General features: G+C 41.5%; 1 protein-coding gene across 2 annotated transcripts in view; it reads right to left on the bottom strand.

Annotated features, from left to right (window-relative positions):
* Window positions 1-17,095, bottom strand: part of LOC117543594 (NEDD4-like E3 ubiquitin-protein ligase WWP1) — a 41,181-nt gene extending 24,086 nt beyond the window's left edge. The window contains exons 1-11 of one of the 2 annotated variants that reach the window (XM_034211950.1): window positions 16,940-17,095; window positions 12,780-12,836; window positions 12,434-12,525; window positions 12,121-12,259; window positions 8,763-8,887; window positions 8,265-8,426; window positions 7,954-8,026; window positions 5,158-5,342; window positions 4,410-4,824; window positions 4,085-4,180; window positions 3,682-3,856 (exon numbers count right to left, since the gene is read on the bottom strand). In XM_034211950.1, coding sequence (XP_034067841.1) covers window positions 3,682-3,856; window positions 4,085-4,180; window positions 4,410-4,824; window positions 5,158-5,342; window positions 7,954-8,026; window positions 8,265-8,426; window positions 8,763-8,887; window positions 12,121-12,259; window positions 12,434-12,503 — 1,440 coding nt within the window. In that variant the 5' untranslated portion in view covers window positions 12,504-12,525; window positions 12,780-12,836; window positions 16,940-17,095. The remainder of the gene's footprint in view (window positions 1-3,681; window positions 3,857-4,084; window positions 4,181-4,409; window positions 4,825-5,157; window positions 5,343-7,953; window positions 8,027-8,264; window positions 8,427-8,762; window positions 8,888-12,120; window positions 12,260-12,433; window positions 12,526-12,779; window positions 12,837-16,939) is intronic. The other variant, XM_034211951.1, reaches the window with a different exon arrangement.
* Between the last annotated feature and the right edge of the window lie 1,526 nt (window positions 17,096-18,621).

Raw genomic sequence — 18,621 nt, 5'->3', positions numbered from 1 at the left:
GTTTCCTCTCCAAGCTGCGCAAACTTTGCATTGCGAAGAACAGCTGAGGACAACTGTGGCAAATTTGATGAAGAAGTGGCAGAAACAATCAAATCAAATTTCTATGTGGATGATTGCCTCATGTCGCTAGCAAGAAAAAATCAAGCTATAAGCCTTATTAGGTCTCTCAGAGAAATGTGTTCCCTTGGTGGATTCAAACTGACGAAATGGATAAGTAATAGTCGAGTGGTGCTAGCATCCATCCCTGATGAAGACAAGGCTAAACAGGTGAAAAACTTGGATCTGGACAGGGATAAGCTGCCACATGAAAGAGCACTAGGGATGTACTGGGACATTGAAAATGATATATTCAGTTTCCTTGTGACTGTGAACAACAAAACCCTTACAAGAAGGAGTATACTTTCCACTGTCAGCTCTGTGTACGATCCTCTTGGTCTTCTCGCCCCTTTCATATTGAAGGCAAAGCAAATACTTTGATTACTCTGTAAAGCCCAATATGGATGGGATGAAGAAATTCAGGTGGAACTCTCAAAGCCATGGCAGAAGTGGCTCAAGGATTTAGACCAGCTGGCCAGATTCCAAATTGACAGGTGTGTAAAACCCAAGAACTTTGGAAGAATGAAAACTGCACAGCTACACACCTTTTGTGATGCAAGTGAAGAAGGATACGGTACCGCAAGTTACCTGAGATTCACCAATGACATGGAGGAGGTACACGTAGCCTTTGTGATGGGAAAATCAAGAGTTACCCCACTAAAAGTCATGACAATTCCAAGGTTGGAACTCACTGCTGCTACATTGGCTGCACGAATGGACAAAATGCTCCGATCAGAGCTACAAGGAGAGCTTCTGGAATCAGTATTGTGGACTGACAGCCAGTCAGTACTGAAATATATTCGAAACAGGACTAAGAGGTTCCACACTTTCGTGGCAAACCGGATTGCTGTTATTCATAACCTCACAAAAGTGAACCAGTGGCGGTTTATAGACACCAAAAACAACCCCGCTGATGACGCTTCAAGAGGATTGAATCCTTTTACAGTTCAAAAGGATGGCTTCAGGGTCCAGAATTCTTGAAGAAATCTGAAGCACAGTGGCCAAGTATTCCAAAAGAACTTGGTTCTCTCCTTCCAGATGACCCTGAAGTACGCAAAGAAGCTATTGTCACCAGCATTGTCACATGTAAGATGGAAAAAACTCCAACAAGCAAGCTCTTGGACTATTACTCTTCATGGAATGACCTAAAAAGAGCTGTTGCATGGATAATGAAATTAAAGACAATCCTCCTGCAGATGAGAGAAAAAAGAAAAGATGTCTCCACTGATCTTGGAGCAAGGCAGTATAGAGGAAAGAGACTGAAGGATCAGATGCTTCTGCTCAATATGCCTACAGCTAATGCACTAAGACTTTCAGTAGAGGACACAGAAAATGCTGAAAAAGCCATTATTTGCCACGAGCAGAGACAGCATTTCAAAGAGGAAATTGCCTTGCTGGAAAAAGGAAAACAGTGCAATAGAGGAAGCTCCCTATACAAGCTGGACCCTATCATTGATGCCGGGCTTCTGAGAGTTGGAGGAAGAACTAGAAAGATGGCTATACCAACTGAGGTCAAACATCCAATGATTCTACCGAAACATTCTAATATCTTCAAGTTGATATTAAGCCACATCCATAATCAAGTTGGTCACTCAGGAAGAGGTCACATGCTCTCCAAACTCCATCAACGTTACTGGCTATCCGCTGCTAACTCTTCAGCAAGGAGGATCATAAAGAACTGTGTGTTTTGCAGACGCCTACAGGCTAGAGCTGGAGAGCAGAAAATGGCCGATCTCCCACTTGATCGAATAACACCGGATCTTCCACCTTTCACTCATGTAGGCATAGACTATTTTGGACCCATCGAGGTGAAACGTGGCCGAGCTCATGTCAAAAGATGGGGAGTAATCTTTACCTGCCTGGTAAGCCATGCTGTCCACCTGGAAGCTGCCAGTCATTTGGATACAGCTGCATGCATAAACGCTCTTCGTCGATTCATCTGTCGTCGTGGCACAATAAAGAGCATCAGAACAGATCGAGGCACCAACTTCATCGACACACAAAAGGAACTGGAGGAGTCTGTAAAACAACTGGATAACAACAAAATCAAGCAAACACTACTCAAAGAAGGAATTGATTGGACATTCAATCCCCCTTCCGGAGCTCACCATGGCGGAGTGTGGGAAAGGCTAATACGACTGGTTAAAAAGATCCTCCATTCTGTCCTGAAGGAACAAACATTGGATGATGATGCTCTGCACACAGCCTTGTGTGAGGTTGAGGCAATAATGAACGATAGGCCAATCACAACAGTGACAAACGACCCAAACGACCTTGAACCCCTCACACCTAATCACCTACTTCAGTTAAGAACAAATCCAATCTTGCCCCCAGGACTCTTTCAGAGAGAGGATCTGTACTCACGGAGAAGATGGAAACAGGTGCAGTACCTTGCTGACCTGTTTTGGAAGCGCTGGACCAGGGAATACCTTCCTTTGATGCAAGAACGGCACAAATGGAATACTATCAAAAGAAACTTCATCCCCGGAGACCTGGTCGTCATCGTTGATGAGAACGCACCAAGGAACACTTGGCTCCTGGGACGCGTAGTTAAGACCCTTCCTGGTTCAAAAAGACTTGTTAGGAGTGTCCTGGTTAAAACCAAGACAAGTACGATCGAAAGACCCATAACTAAGTTATGTCTGCTCCTGGAGACAACAGACTGAGCCTACTAAGCCTTAGCCTTTCAGTCACATGCACCTCTGACTGTTAGACCAAAGGACTAGACTCTTGGTCTCCTACCCCCTCCCCATCAAAGGCTGCCTTTTGAACGCAGACCATTACAGACAATTAGTACTAGACCTACACACTCCAGTACTGGTCTTACATGGACTTGAAAGTATACAATATACTATGGACTTAAGTATACAAATATGCTACGGATGGACGTTATGTTTTGTTAAAATGACTGTTGATGTATTATTATTGGTAATTGCTATGTAATAAGCAATTAGGGGCTGGTATGTTAGAGCCATTTTACCTTTTGTTATTATTGTCTGAATGTTAGGCTTAATAATAATATAAATTAGATTATACTGTAAATTATCGGCTATTTTTGTGAGTCACATTATGATTTAAAATGCATTCATTTAAGGCTCACTTATAATTTGTTATATGTGCGTCAGTATCACGTGCATGGCTATGCCTATATATGGTAGGTTGATAGGACACAGCTGGGGGTGATAGACGGGGAAATGGAAAAGTCTTTTGACCGTGTTCTTTTTGTTACTTTGGAAAATGATACACTTTTTAGTTACTATGAAGCGAAGAAATGTGTCCTCCTGTATGTACCGTGTGGATCAATGAATAAAGCTCATCTGATTCAACTACGATCTCCGCTGAATTGTTTGGAAACAAAGAGAGGCGCGTCAAAACCCACAACCCCGATAGAGGTGGCTATTAAATTGTAGACAAGGATCAAGACGCCACCACAAATACATTATTTTATATATATTATATATTTATATAGTTACAACCGGCCCTTTGAGTGCAACCTTTATGCGAATGTGGCCCGCGATGAAATTGAGTTTGACACCCCTGGGTTAAGGGGACATGAGGATGTAGGAAGGGTGGGGGTTGACTTACAGAGTAGAGGTATCTCTGGTTAAACTGGTGCATAGCTCCCTGCAGCTGGCTGCGCTGGCTCTGCCACTGCTCAAAGTTGCGGACCGACTCCATGGTGGGACGCTGCCATGTGGTGGTGCGGGTGTTGTGGTCCACGTAATAGATCCTTCCCCGGTCATCCACCCGGCGCTCCCAACTGGCAGAGTGAAGGAGACAATTAGCACACAGGCACACAAAATGCAAGCTTCAAATTAATGAGCTAGCCTGGAACGTGATGCAAATATAAAAATGAAAGTAACCAATAATGGAGACCGATGTAAGAAAGGCAAAAATCCACTGGTAAAACGTACTGATGGACCCATTAAAGTTACATTTCTGAGAAATGGTGATGACCAAAGAAAGTGAGCAAGAGAGAGGCACCCACCCTGGTGGTAGTGGCTGTGGTCTTTCCCAGGTCGTAGTTCTGGTGTTGTGGTCGACATAATAAGTTCTCCCATGCGGGTCTTTCCTCTGCTCCCACCTAAAAAAACAGATAAATGAGGGGGACAAAAGAAGGATTGAAACAAAAAGCTACATAAAGTTGTTAGAAAGGACAACGATGACGAGAAATGTAGTAATAACAGGTTTACCTATTATTGCGAAATATGACTGTGTGTTTTGGGTGTTTGACATTGACACTTAATATTATAATTGCTTTGGTAAAAAAAAAAAGGAATGTGAAAGTCAGTGAAAGCAGATTTATTTTTTACCCTGGAGGCAGAGGGTCAGGGGCTCCAGCATTAGGGGCCTGTTCCCTGGGCTTGGCCCCATCTGTAGTTACGGCTGTACTGCTGCTACCGCCTTCTGCTGAAGCATTCCCGTCTCCGATTGCTGGGGGCGGGGAGGACGATGATGAGGAGGTTGTGATGGCGGGGGGCCCCTGTGGCGGGGAGCTGAAAGTGGAGGAAGCAGCAGCAGCAGCAGCGCCATCAGTAGGCTTAGCAGAGGAGGAGGCTGGAGCCTGTGTGGAGCATAGCAGGGTTTGGGGGGTTTCGTCTGGCGCTGTGTTGGGATCTGGCGGGGCGGAATCGTGATTGCAGTCCTGGTGGTCATCTGCAGGGGGCGGCACTTCTCCTGTTGTAGCAGACGATGGCCCGAGAGCAGCGTCACAGGACTCTCCATTGACTGCAGGCAGGTCAGAGAAAGACAAAGGTGCTGTTCACATCTATGGATTAATACCTCACCCACCCATGACATGATATCAGGAAAAGTTATGCATTTTACACAAATATTGAGAAATCTCCATCCCAGTTTCCTTCAGTCCAAGTTTAATTATTTGTTCTTTTTAGATTTTCAGTTTAATATGATATGAAACATTTTGCATGAAAGAATACACCTAGTTGATGAGTATTCACTTGATAATTGGTTGTTAAACTAATGTTCAGTAAACGAAGAACCCAGTGATAAGATTTGAAACCATCCCAGATAATGTAATTCGGACATAAAGAAGAAGCTCACCTGTCCTACTCTCTGGGTCACTGTCTGAGGGTCGGTGGACTGGGGTGGAGTTGGGTGTGACGTCTCCATTGACGATGACGTGACCAAGGGAAGCGCTGCAGGAACTGGAAGGCACCTGAGAGCCCAAACCACTGGTTGCCGAACAGGAACTGGACCTTGGGCGCAAGTCTGTACCATTCACTGTGCTTTAAGAAAAACACAGAAGAAGTTCAAAAACATTGATCTTGATACGCAAACACAACACATCAAATTCTATAACTATAATGATAATTTTAAGAGCCAATAACTTTTCGTTTTTACTACAGGCCCAAAACAGGCTTGTAATAAAATGGAGTTAGTGAGTGTGTCAGATTAAAGACTGACTTGACATTAAGACCCCGGCCACACGAGGACGAAAACGGCTAAACGCATAGGATTAACGCAAACGCAATCGCAAACAAGCTTCCGTCCACACACAATAGTCATCCGGATAGTGTCTGTCCACACGAGACCGCTCCGTTTAGCTCCAACCGCTGGAGAAGCTGCAGTACATATGCAGGAGCCTGTACGTGGCGCTGTAACTTCCTCCACAAAAGCAGCGAAGAAGCATGGTTGTCATGGTTGCCCTTCTGTTTATTCTCCACGGTGGGGGCCGAGGGAACCGGGCAGAGTTTTTCGCCAGTCAACGTGTATTAAAGTTTAAATCTTCCGACAAAATTATAAAAGTGCTGGTCAAAGGTCTTCTTTGTTATTTATTGAGCTTTAAAACAAATGAATAACGGATCTATATATTATAATAATAAAATACACGGAGCCTCTCTTTTTCCTCCCTCTCTTCAGACAGCTCGCCAGTGTCTGTTTCATGCAGCAGCTGATCCAGTAATGAGTGACTCGGCCGACAGTAAAAATAAACATATTTAGGGTTAGGGTTAGGTAGTTTGAGAGGTAATAAATAAAATAGCTAAGGGTGATGATCTGACTTGAAGTGTGTGTTTTATAGGGCGTACACACAGAGCCGTTGGACCCCCCAGAGCGTTGCGCATGCCGTTCTATCCACCTTGGGACCCGTTTTCGTTTCCTCAGTCGTTTAGTGCCGTATTCGGTCGTCCTCGTATGGCCGAATGGTCTATATGACACTAAACAGTAACGCAAACGGCCGTTTTCGTCCTCGTGTGGCCGGGGCATGAGACTGTTGTCTTGTAGGGGTAAGGACAGGACAGAATAGGATGGCTTGGTGATGCAATTGGTACAGCAGAAGAGGCCCTTTTGTGAGCCGGGAGAGTTAAAAAGGTGCCACAGACGTTCCCACACCAAGACCAATACAAAAACAGTCGTATGACTCAAGTCCAGCAATACAACTCCATTATCAGAAAAACAAGCCAACAACCAAGAAGGGAAAGTCAGAAAGGGTCATGAATGAGGTGAACTCTGATTTTACTTCTCGACATATCCACAAAACATAATTTTACTCTACTATACCAACACATTTTCCACCCAAAATTAGCACCATGATGTATTAAAGCAGGCTTAAAACTATGAGACCATAAACGTGTAAGGAAAATGTTACTGAGTTAGTCAATTCAATTAAAGTTGAACACCTAACGGTTAAATTCTGTGTACTTCATATTTTATAGCTTGATATTAAACCGATTGGAAAATGTTGACATCGCCCTTTTGGAATATGTATCGAATAAAAGTGATATAAGACCACATTAAGTAAAAGAGAGGAAAGAAGTAGGGCAGAGTGTTCCCAAAGAACCTTCTAGCTGATAAATGTTCACCTCTGCTCTTGTAAACTGGGAGTGCAGTCATATATTGGGGAAGAGGCAGGGAGGGTAAAACGAGTTTGAGCCCTTTTTTTTCCTTCTGGAACTCCCTGGGAGGGGAAACACTGCCAGGTTTAAAATATACCCCTGTTTGTGTCTGCAGTCCTCTCAGCAACTGCAATGCAGAGAGCAGAGAGGAGCCAGGCAGCCACATCCCAATCACCCCCCCACCCCAACCTCCCGTCTGTTGCATGAGCAGACGTGATTCCTTAGTGGCTTTTACAACGACAAAAACACATTTGGAGTGAAGGGCACTTTCGCCGTGTGACAAATACTAAGAAACTGATATCAGTAGCACAATAACGTAAAAGCAAGAGAAGGGGGATGCCAGGGTTCAAACAAATATATAAATAAGGCAAGGCAAGGCAAGTTTATTTATATAGCACCTTTCAACACAAGGCAATTCAAAGTGCTTTACAAAAAACGAAAGACATTAAGAAAATGGCATTTAAAATCAGTCATTAAAAAGAAAAGATAATAAAATAAACATTAAAAGAAAAAATACATGGATAAAAGTTAAGATATGCAGTTGCAGTTTAAGATATGAATAGTTCAATTAAAAGTAGCGGCAAAAAGAAAAGTCTTCAGCCTGGATTTAAAAGTAGTTAGAGTTGCAGCGGACCTGCAGGTTTCAGGGAGTTTGTTCCAGATATTTGGAGCATAATAACTGAACGCTGCTTCTCCATGTTTAGTTCTGACTCTGGGGACAGAAAGCTGACCAGTCCCTGAAGACCTGAGAGATCTGGATGGTTCATAATTTAGCAGGAGGTCAGAAATGTATTTTGGGCCTAAACCATTCAAAGCTTTATAAAACAGCAGCAGTATTTTGAAATCTATTCTTTGACACACAGGAAGCCAGTGTAAAGACTTCAGAACAGGAGTGATGTGATCACTTTCTTAGTGTTAGTGACAAAGTGAAATAAAGGATATGTATGACAATAATGTAAAAATATGCCCTCGTGTTCATCACATGACTCAAAAGTTTGTTTACCTGCTGGCAGCCATTGAGCAAGAGGAGGATGAGTCTCCATTTTCATGGATGGCATCGCCATTCTGTTGGACTTCTAGGGGTTGGAGAAAATAATGCAAGATATAAAGTGCATATTTAGAGAGTAATTTAAAAAATAATAATTGATAAGTGATTGAGGGTATGGGTTAGGCGATAAAGTACCAGTATATTCCTCTGTATGCATGCATCTGTGGCTTTTTTTCTCTCCCTGTGCTTCCTCGTCATACACCAGTACACATTGTAATGAAAATTGGCCAACCCACCACTATCACCCACCCCCACTGTTAACATACTCAGCTCACTGGTGCCATTTGCTGCATTGCCGTTGGTAAGCGGTGCCAGTTCCTCCTGGTCAGTAACAGTCAGACCGTCTAGGTAGACAGTCAGCTCTCCTGTGGGAACCACAGCCCCCTTCTGCTCCACGCTCAGCTTCAGCACCTCCTTCACATTCTCCACTGTACAGCCCAAACAGGGATGGTGTGGGAAGAGGAAAAACAATAGATTGAAACCAAGAGAAACATAAAGCAAACCATGCTTCTTTTATAGCGTCCTATCAGTGAGAGACACATTTATCTGATATTTGTTAACCTTAACAAGAAAAAATGTTGTCATTGTGATTCTGATTATAAAAAAACTGTAATAATCCTCATTAGCTAGTCCAACTTTACAGTTCTTGAGTCTGCATTGGTCTGGTACTTTAGTCACTATGCCACAAATGTATTTTTAAATAATTAACACATCCAACCCTATATTATAATACAGGTCTGTAAGTTTGATGTGGCCTATCATACATTTCCTGTCATGCTGCTCCAAGGCTTGAGTGAGGTCCAGTGTGGCTCTGCCCAGCAAAGCGTCCGCCTTCAGGGTGTGGTGACTCCATACTCTGAAATCAACCTGTGTGTGCGGTGTTACATTCCTAAAAGGTCAACGACAAAAAGAAATACACATATGTAAATCTTTAAACCTTTAACAAAACTTGCACATATTTACGACTTAATAAGAAAAAAGGCCAACAGTCAAAACATAGCATTGCTCAAGTACAGACTGGATGTGTCCTTGCTGCAGAAATGACTGATATATTCTGCTCACATAATACTGCTTCAAAAAAATGAACACTACGCAGCACAGTCAATGTTTTCAAGGTTTAGCGCATCAGTCTGAAGATAAATATCTAGGCTTATAGCCTAGACGCCGTGGATAGGACTCACAACAGCTTGGCAAACATCCACGGTGCAAAGACAGGATCACAAAGACAGCACCACTCTGTCCTGCTCGCAATAATTACCCAATCAAGAAAATAAAGCATTGTCTCTGGCATTTAGCCAGGCTACCCGGTCAAAGAGCTGTAAAAGTCTAAAATAATACAATGAGCTCTTTGTGTTGTCATATAACATTTCCCTTGTTACTATAATGATCACATGAACCGCCAACCTTGTGTGTGTTACATAAGGATACACTGTAAACTAGTGCTGTAGCGACGCGTCGACTTCAAAATATCGTCGACGACATATTTCCGCGTCGACGCGTCGCTACACACACGTGGGTCACCCAAAGCAACAAGCAGTTCGCAATCGCACTTCAAACACAATGGAGACTGAAACGTCTACCACCTCCTCCTCACAGGATTGCGCACGAAGCCCCCAAACGAAAACATCTCGCCCTAGGTCTTCAAAAGCATGGGAATATTTTAAAGTTAGTCCAAAACGCAAAGATATGTATATATTTATATCTCACTGAGACTGCTGCATAGCCTAGCAGAAGCAGCAGCTAGCTGTGGTGGCTACCATTAGCAGCTAGCATTTGCTTTTTTTGCATTTACATTTTTACATAAAATGGAATTATGGATTATAAATTCAATCATTGTTTTATACATAGACGTTAAAAACCTATGGATTAACCGATTCAGCCGCGTTTTTTCTCATTTTATTGCCATTGAACACGTCTTTTGATCAGATTACGGTGGTGAGACGATCTCCCGAGAAGCTCTGTGAAGGTACGTGTTGTGATGACTGTATTTGCTTCCCCTGTCGCGAGTCCGGATCACTCAGTGATGATACTATATACCTACATAATCTGTGGAGTCTCAGCTTTAATCGGATATATTGTAAGTGCAGCTACGATAAGTAATAAGGGTACTTTTATCTTGAGTTCTGTGCCAATGTCCGTTAGCATTTTTCGCTCAGGGGTCATTTAGATGCTTCTTATGAGACTTGTGTTTTGTTTTGGTATAAAATGGTGTGTATCGTCAGTTAGCTGAGATTATTTCCGTTAATCTGGTATAACACATTAATAGGTTCTTAAATATTAAGATCCCCTGAGACACAGTATCGTAAAAAAAAATTGTTTTACATTACGTTTTTTTATGAATTGAACAACAGAAAAATAATCGTTAGATTAGTCGACTAATCGATCAAATAATTGCCCGATTAATCGTTTTCAAAATAATCGTTTCCCCCCAGCACTACTGTAAACAGAAAAATACCTAGAAAGGAGGACAGATCTGTTTTCTATCTTTATCTAGGCCTGTCGCGATAAGCAATACATTGACTTCTCGTACCATAAATAAAAATGGACTCGATAACTTTTCTGACCTCGATAAATTACCGTTTACATGCGTGTTTGTATAGATAAGGATGTGACTAGCATTTTAGCCAGGCGAGCTGTGTCTGCCGGCCAGGCGTGCTGTGAGGGGCGGGGCTCACACACAGCCAGGTCAGGACACTCCGCGTGCAACAGTGTAGCAGCCAAAGGAATAATATAGAGACAAGCAGGAGACAACGTGTGACTTACTCGAGGATAATTTGAAGTTAAATGGAATTGGTTGCAAAACCTAATTCCACATCTCCGGTGTGGGGATATTTTGGATTGCCAAATCAACGAGGCAAACCTACGGACTTGAATGAGCCGTTATGTTGCATTTGTTTTAAAAAGGTAGCAATAAAAGCTAGCAATACGACCAACCTTAAACTACACCTGAAACATAACCACCCCATTCCGTTTTCCCAGCTGGGAGCAAACACGGCAGCTGGAGATGGAGAGCCCTCACCTTCCCGACAGTTTACAATCAAAGATGCATTTGTCCGACAATGCAAACATGTTGGTGTTCCTTGCTCGAAAACTTTGTGAAGACTATTGTTTTAAGGAGGTTTTTTATGCTTGTGAGACAATGTGTGCCTGCCTAGTACCTACATACAGATAGATAGATAGATAGATAGATAGATAGATAGATAGATAGATAGATAGATAGATATAGCTCTGTTTAGAGTCTATTTAATTTATTGTTTTGGTTGTGTGTGACATTTTTTATAATTTAATAAATTTGTTTTATTTATTATATATCATTTATATATTTGAATATTATTTCACATTTCATTTGCAATGTTTCAATAAAAAGTTCTGTTTGAAAGGATGTACTTGAATTACTATTATACATTATCATTATGTCAGTGGTCTAAAATGGTCTTGCAACAGTGCCGACAATATTATCGTTTATCGCAATAATTTCCAGGAAAATGTATCGTCCAACTAAATTAATTATCGTGACAGGCCTATCTTTATCTCTCATCAGCTTTTCATGATCAAGGGCCATTTGGAGGTTAACATGACTCTAGGAATATTCTTTTTAGGGGGGGTATGAGATGACTATTCTTGCATAGCAACAAATATCTCCACAGTGCTGTAAGAAACGCAATTGTTGCTATTAGGGGAAAAACTCACTGGCTTGTTTGCATTTCTTAAACCTATATTGACAAACCACACCAGGAATTGCATTGTTTTTAAAAACACCTGTTATAAACTATGCTCGGTTTCCCTCAAGATCTTCCAAATGAAGTTGCTCAGTGTGATCTACTGCATATTGTTGTGGTAAGCTCTGGGAAGAGGAGAAAACATATCTTGTAAGAAGGCTTGTACCCACAGTCTACTTTCAGTGCGACAGACTATGGGAAAACATACTTTATGTCTCAACTCAGAAATCTGTCTCTAGTTTTATCTCCTCTGAATTCTAAAATAACTGGAGATTCACGAGTTGTCCCTGGCACTCATTTAGGAAGCACACTGTGAAGGTGAACTTTTGTATATAACATTCTCTGACACACACACACACACACAGACAAGCAGATACAAAAGAGGTCAACTGTTGCTTCTTACAGAGTGAGCCTCTCATCCCATTTAGGACTGGAGGAGCTGTGAGACTTTGCTGTGCGGCGCGACTGCCCCTCCGCTGTCACCTCCACATAAATGGCTGTCCCAAACAGGCTCTTCTTCCTCTTGATTTTGGCACAGGAAACTGGTGGTGTGTACATAAAGGGAAGTTAACAGTATATAGTGATTTTTTCCTCTTAAACATTTGACAAATTCCCTATAAAGTTGACAATATCATTCACAGTGATAGACATGAGCTCTCCAGGGAAAGGACAGGGTCAAGCAACACTGCAATTCCAGTACAGTGTCCGGGACTCACCGATGGCATGGAGCTGTGTCGTTCCTCTGTGGTTATGGCTGGACTCTGCTCTGGATGAGGCCGTGGCCATGTCATATGCCACAGTGGGAACCCTTCAAAACCGCACAGACAAATAAAGCAAACTTCAAACCCACAAGACATATAGCCAGTAAAATCATAAAAAGGAAAAATGTAAACTTAGCAGGGTTTCTATAAAAATACAGGCTGTGAAAAGCTGTTTCTACACATTAATATTTGGTTGAAGTTTGTGATTAAAGTTCTTTCAGCTCTTAACATTTTAATTTCATTACGTCTATGATTTGTTTATCCTCCCAATTGCTTCCCATATTACACAATGTATACTTACAATTGGCGTGTGCTGCTTGACCCTCTGGTTCAGCCCACTCCGTGTCCCATGGTTCTTCTAAAAAGACAAAAGAGCACATTTTTAGGAGAAGGCTGAAATTAGTTTAGCGCATACTGCAGGCATTCAAAAAAGTATTCTTGTTACAGTAGAAGTCAGCCATTAAACTCTTTATTTTTCAGGGGTAACATCAGACCTCACAGGAATAACAGAGTTTATTAGGCTCTAACGTAACTATGGTTTGTTACTTCCTGGTTCTACTATGTCACATTAAGGCAGTGATTCTCAAACTTTTTCTGTCAGGTCCACCCTTTGGAGAAAAAAACAAGTCGGGCCCCCCCCCCCAACACAAATAGTCAGGCTCAGTGGCGGCGCCAGAGATTTATATTGGGGGTGCTGTGGGGTAGCTTGACGTTTAATAGAGGGTGCTTAAACATTTAGGGTTTCCCATTAATGTACCGGGCGCTACAGAGGAATGTTCTACTATGTTCTACTCCCCACGCCAGAGTTCCCGTTAGAATATTTCTTCGCCGGTCAACATGTCCGTTAAAGTTTAAATCTTCCGGACAAAATGAGAAAAGTGCCGGTCAAAGGACTTCTTTGTTATTTATTGTGCTTTAAAACAAATTGATATGATTCGATATTAAACAAACTAATCATAGTAGATTAACTATATTATTCAAAAGTGTTCAGTAACTTACAATAACACGGGAATAATAAACGGAGCGCTCTCTCCCTCTCCTGACAGCCCTTCAGTCTCATGCAACTCGCGGATCAGTAATGAGTGACCCGACAGTAAAACTAAACATATCTATAACTAGTTTAGGTAGTTTGAGAGGTCATTAAAATAGCTACGTGTGATATTCTAACCTGAAGTGTGTGTTTTGTCCGCTCACCGCTGCATGTGATCATGCAGGGCTGCGTGTCGACTCGTCAGCAGCAGCTGATCTCTCTCTCCCGTCAGATTAGACTCGTGTTTATGTCCATATCGATCAGATCCAGCTAGTTCTAGCTAATGATATGACTACCTGCTTATTAAAAGACACCTAAACAATAAGTGTGGCTATGCAACCGGGTGAGGCCGCATTATGCATTTGTTTCCATGCCCACCGGAACCCCGAGACATTACCAACAGATCAACGCACAATCAACCCATCCAGGACATCTCTTTCTCGACATTAAGCGTTAGACATTAGAATTGACTATTCTTGTCTGTCACATACTCTTTTGTCTGTCACATAAGTGGCGCAAGTTGCGCAACTGATGCGTTATTGCGCTAAACGGAAATGATTTTGAACGGACACTTTGACCGGAGAGATTTAGATTTGCCGGTCTTCAGCATATTTTACCGGTCGTAGTCCGGTATTTACCGGCTAACGGGAACTCTGCCCCACGCATATACAGTGTACCTGCGACTGTTACAATGAAGGCTAGATAATCAGCTCATGGCATATAGGTGTAAGCAGGGGTAAAGTGCTATTTTTCTAGGTGGTGTGTGGACCTCACATAGGGGGGTCCGGAGGCAAGCTCCCCCGGGAAGATTTTTAAATATTTAAGTTAAAAGCATCAATCTGGTGCACTTTGAGAGCAAAATGAAGAGATCTATGGATACATCTCTCAACACCCATTTGAAACAGAACTGTAAACAGATTTACTTTTTCTTTATGGATATTTTACAAATCACTCCCCTTTTAAACTTTATTCTTTTTTTAATGTCATAGTATTTCATACCTGTTTTTAATTTATTCTCTTATTTTTTTATAACTATAATGATCATATAAACATGTGCCTCGGAAATAATTGTTTACATTAATGGTGACTAAAAATGTTTGAGACCCACTGGGATAACACTGAGAGAGTCCTTTAGCTCACTGAGTCTCTCAGTCTGACAGGAGAGGACTCTCCTCCACTTTATTGTTGAAAAAACTCCTTATATCCGTTAGCGTAGCTCGCTAGCACCAGAAGCTAACAACAACGATCTCCGGTACCGGTGCGCTCTCTCTCTCTCTCTCTCTCTCTCTCTCACACGCATGCACACAAAATGGCTCGTTCCACACACACACAAAGAGCCGAGCTTTAATGAAACACAGAGACCCAGACGTAATAGTACTGTATCATATTATTTTCGAATAAATAATTTTTCAAAATATGATTTATTTATTTTTAATAACCATTTTTCCTCCTGGTCTCTCGCGCCCCCCCCTGCCATGCCTCTGCGCCCCCCTGGGGGGGCGCGTCCCCCACTTTGAGAACCACTGCATTAAGGGTACTCTGGGTTTTTGCTATCAGAAGCAAAATTACATAATAAACAGTTGAAGGGTGATCAATTTTGTTTTCACTTTTCAGCTGTTGAGCTCCCTGAACCTGTTTTAAACTGCAAGAATGTGATCACTCACTGCAATGTGCCCAGTTTTTTTTGCAAGGCTGTACAGCAGTGTTTTTGAGTAAAACATCCTCTATAAACAAAGCAGTCAAATCTGTTCTTCCTACATCAAGCAGCATCATTTGACGTGCAAGTGACATCTGGAGGCATGAAGAACAACAAACTACTTAAGCTCAGGTTTTTTTGTGTAAGGGGGAGTGTTGTAGGTGCCATTAAGAAACAAACTGTATGTACTTGTTGTAAGTTCCATTGTGTAAAAAAGGTTACGTTGCGCCTAATTTGGATAGTGTTGTTCTGGAGTAGTTACTGTACAAAATCAGAGGTTCTCCATATTACAGGCATCAAAGATTGTATTGCTTCAATCGACAACATAACCCATCAACGCTGATTGGATATCCACATAAAAAGTGGCAAAGCATACCTTTAAGGATCCCTAATGTCACACGTTTTGCACACCAACACAGAAACTCAGAGCTACATACATAGTATTAAGAGTTGCCTACACTGGAATACATCTGGGCAGACAATGATGTCAAGGGGGGTGTTTGCATTTGCCCTTCAACCTTACACCCCAGCTCAACAAAACTGGGGGATAAATAAGTAATAACCTCACTAGCACAAAACAAGAACACTAAGCCAAATGAATGTAAGAACACTGGGCTTTAGTTCTATTGAAAAGGATTCCAATCAGGTATTAACTGAGCCCAAGTTAGTCAGTTAGGGACATAACCATTAGGCCTATGGGCCTAAAATGATCAGTCTGGACTGTAGAGTGAAAGTGGGACGTTGTTTTTGTTCTGTATTTATAGAAGGTGTATTGAGAATTGAAACAGTGTTACATAGATAACAGTATGCCTCACGTCAGGCCTGTGTTTACCTGTGCCTTAAATCAGGTATTGTGCAAAGAATCACCGTGTAGACAATTTTTTTTAAATGTAACCTTTGTTTCTTTCTTTATTAAACAAAGTTCAGTAAACAAGCCCTTGGATAATTAAATAAAACGAGCAGATTGCTCTCACTTTGAAACTATATTTACACCATATCGTTATGTTAACAATGACTTTTGGGTAAACACAAACACTGACTGACAAAAACTCTAATGTTAACGTACATTGGCTAACTTTTGGTAGTCTACTGACATGCTAACGGTAATGCTAGCTCACAAAGTAAGGGTAACGTAAACTTGATAGGCAAATAATTGTCCTACGGATAGAAGTCTCAATTTAGGCCATGTTTAACGTTAAGCGTATGTATGCAGCAGACATGTCATATAGGTACAGTAACTGCTAACGACATTTATTAGCTACCAGCAGTAGTCTGCAACTATAGCTAGTCAGCTAGTTAGCTATCAGTAAGTTAGCCATTAAAAAAATCCCCGTTTTAGTGACATTTGTTTGACTTAAGAACGTACCGCTGGCTGACTATCCTTCCACCATTACGAAATATAACTAGCTAGCCAGGTGGTAATATCCTCACATAATTGATCTACTATATGTGTTTGTTTAGGCAGTACATCTTACAGTAAAGTAGACACCGCTAGTTTAGCAAGCTAACATTACAAACTTAGCCAAGTAAGCTATTATACAACTGCAGCCAACTAGCCGGCTTGCTAACGGTTTCAACGTTATTTAGCAGCTTTGCTAGCTGTTCGCCATAATTGAGCTAACGTTAGTCAAAACAGTTTGACAGGATGCGGAATACAGACTTGTAAAGGACTCATTTTTGACATTACAAGAAATGGTTTGGTATTGGTTAAGTTAGCTAGGCTGCTTTGTTTTACCTTGTCCGCTGTTCCGCTCCTTTCCTACCAACTGCGTCTTTGCGCTACTAACGTTACGGTTTTCGGTAGAAAGCCCAACCGTATAGGCCCCACAGCCTGCTAGGGTTCTCTTGCCATCTCTATGCAGAAGCCTTCGAGCAGCAAAACAAACGGGCGACAGACGCGCCACCCCAAATATTGCTGTGTAATAAATAACACGGGACACAAGATTAAGTCCTTTGAGTCAATGCATTGGATATTATGTATGATGTACATTGTTGTACAGTTAGACCAGACCAAACTTTCCTGTGCGTATCATCAATAACTGTAATTTAAATATAAATAATGTGTTTGTTTTTTTTCACAAAGAAAGACACTATTTTGTCAAATCAAACGCAACACGTCACATTATATCTTATGTGAATTCTAACTTTGTATCCCCATATCAAATTATCTATTTTTTTTTATTCTTATATTGTACAATTTTATTTATTTTTGTCAAATCTGCAGCAATGTTGCTCGACCTATTATCTTTTATAGATGTCTAAACCAGGTGTAAGGAAAACACAATAAAACCATATGAAAAGAACAAATTATTTTTAAAGATCACTTTGGTAGTGGCAATATAAGTAGCCTAGATATGGATTTATTTTAAGGGATCACAAGCCATAGCTATTTTACGATAATCCACACCTTGTTCTCTATTTTTTCTGTCCAAGTGATGGACTTTCATGTTCAAATGTGTTGATTTTGTAAATACCCATTCCAGACACTCCACACAGAGACATGTTTACACGTTTGGCCCCAGCTGATGTAATCTGTCAACTCAGAGGCACTAGCTGCTCTTTTTGGCTTCTTTAATAGCTCCTGTTGTGGTGTGCCATATATCATGTTCATGATTCAAAGATAAGATACACATTACACATAATTCGTGATACAAGCCACGGTCAGTGTGTGTTTTTGTTCTTTAAGATCTGATACCCAGCACAATCTGGGCATATAGGTTTTTATTCCCTTAGTAACGATAAAAAGAAGGTTATCTTTTTGTAGGATTGAAATCCCGATATTACAGTAAGGCTTGTACTGTACAAGTCTGACAAATAGTGGATGTCAATAGGTAAGCCTGGTGCTTATTATATCTGATGGGTCTCTTAACTGTTATACTTTCTTAGATTCTCCCAATTTCTTAATGACATGCTGTGACATGTGACACATTCCCCGAGCGCTGTACAATAGCTGCCCACTGCTCCATAGGATGGGTTAAAAGCAGAGAACAAATGTCACTGTGTGTGCTGTGTGCTCTGCATGTGTGACCATTACAATACAATACAACTTTATTTATAAAGCACTTTAAACCTCCAGACCAAAGTGCTGTACAGGCAAATAGATAAAACAAAGCATACAAAAAAGTAACACAGCTTAGCTCACACACCATAAAACAAGTACAAGTAAAAACAAAAAACAATTTAAATGCAAAAAAGCAACACTCTGAAAGATGTTGAAACGCCAAATGTTAAAACGCTAAGGAGAAGAGGTGGGTTTTAAGAAGCGATTTAAAAGCAGGCAGTGTGGAGGCCTGTCTGATCTCCAGGGGCGGAGCGTTCCACAGTTTGGGAGCCGCTACAGAGAAGCAACGGTCCCCTCTGAGCTTTGACCTGGTTTTAGGCACATTCAGGAGCAGTTGGTCCGCTGACCTGAGAGGG

The sequence above is a fragment of the Gymnodraco acuticeps genome, unplaced genomic scaffold (assembly GCF_902827175.1).
Source record: "Gymnodraco acuticeps unplaced genomic scaffold, fGymAcu1.1, whole genome shotgun sequence".
Lineage (NCBI taxonomy): Eukaryota > Metazoa > Chordata > Actinopteri > Perciformes > Bathydraconidae > Gymnodraco > Gymnodraco acuticeps.
Note: the sequence above shows the minus strand (reverse complement) of the source record. Positions and strands in the feature narration are given on the sequence as shown.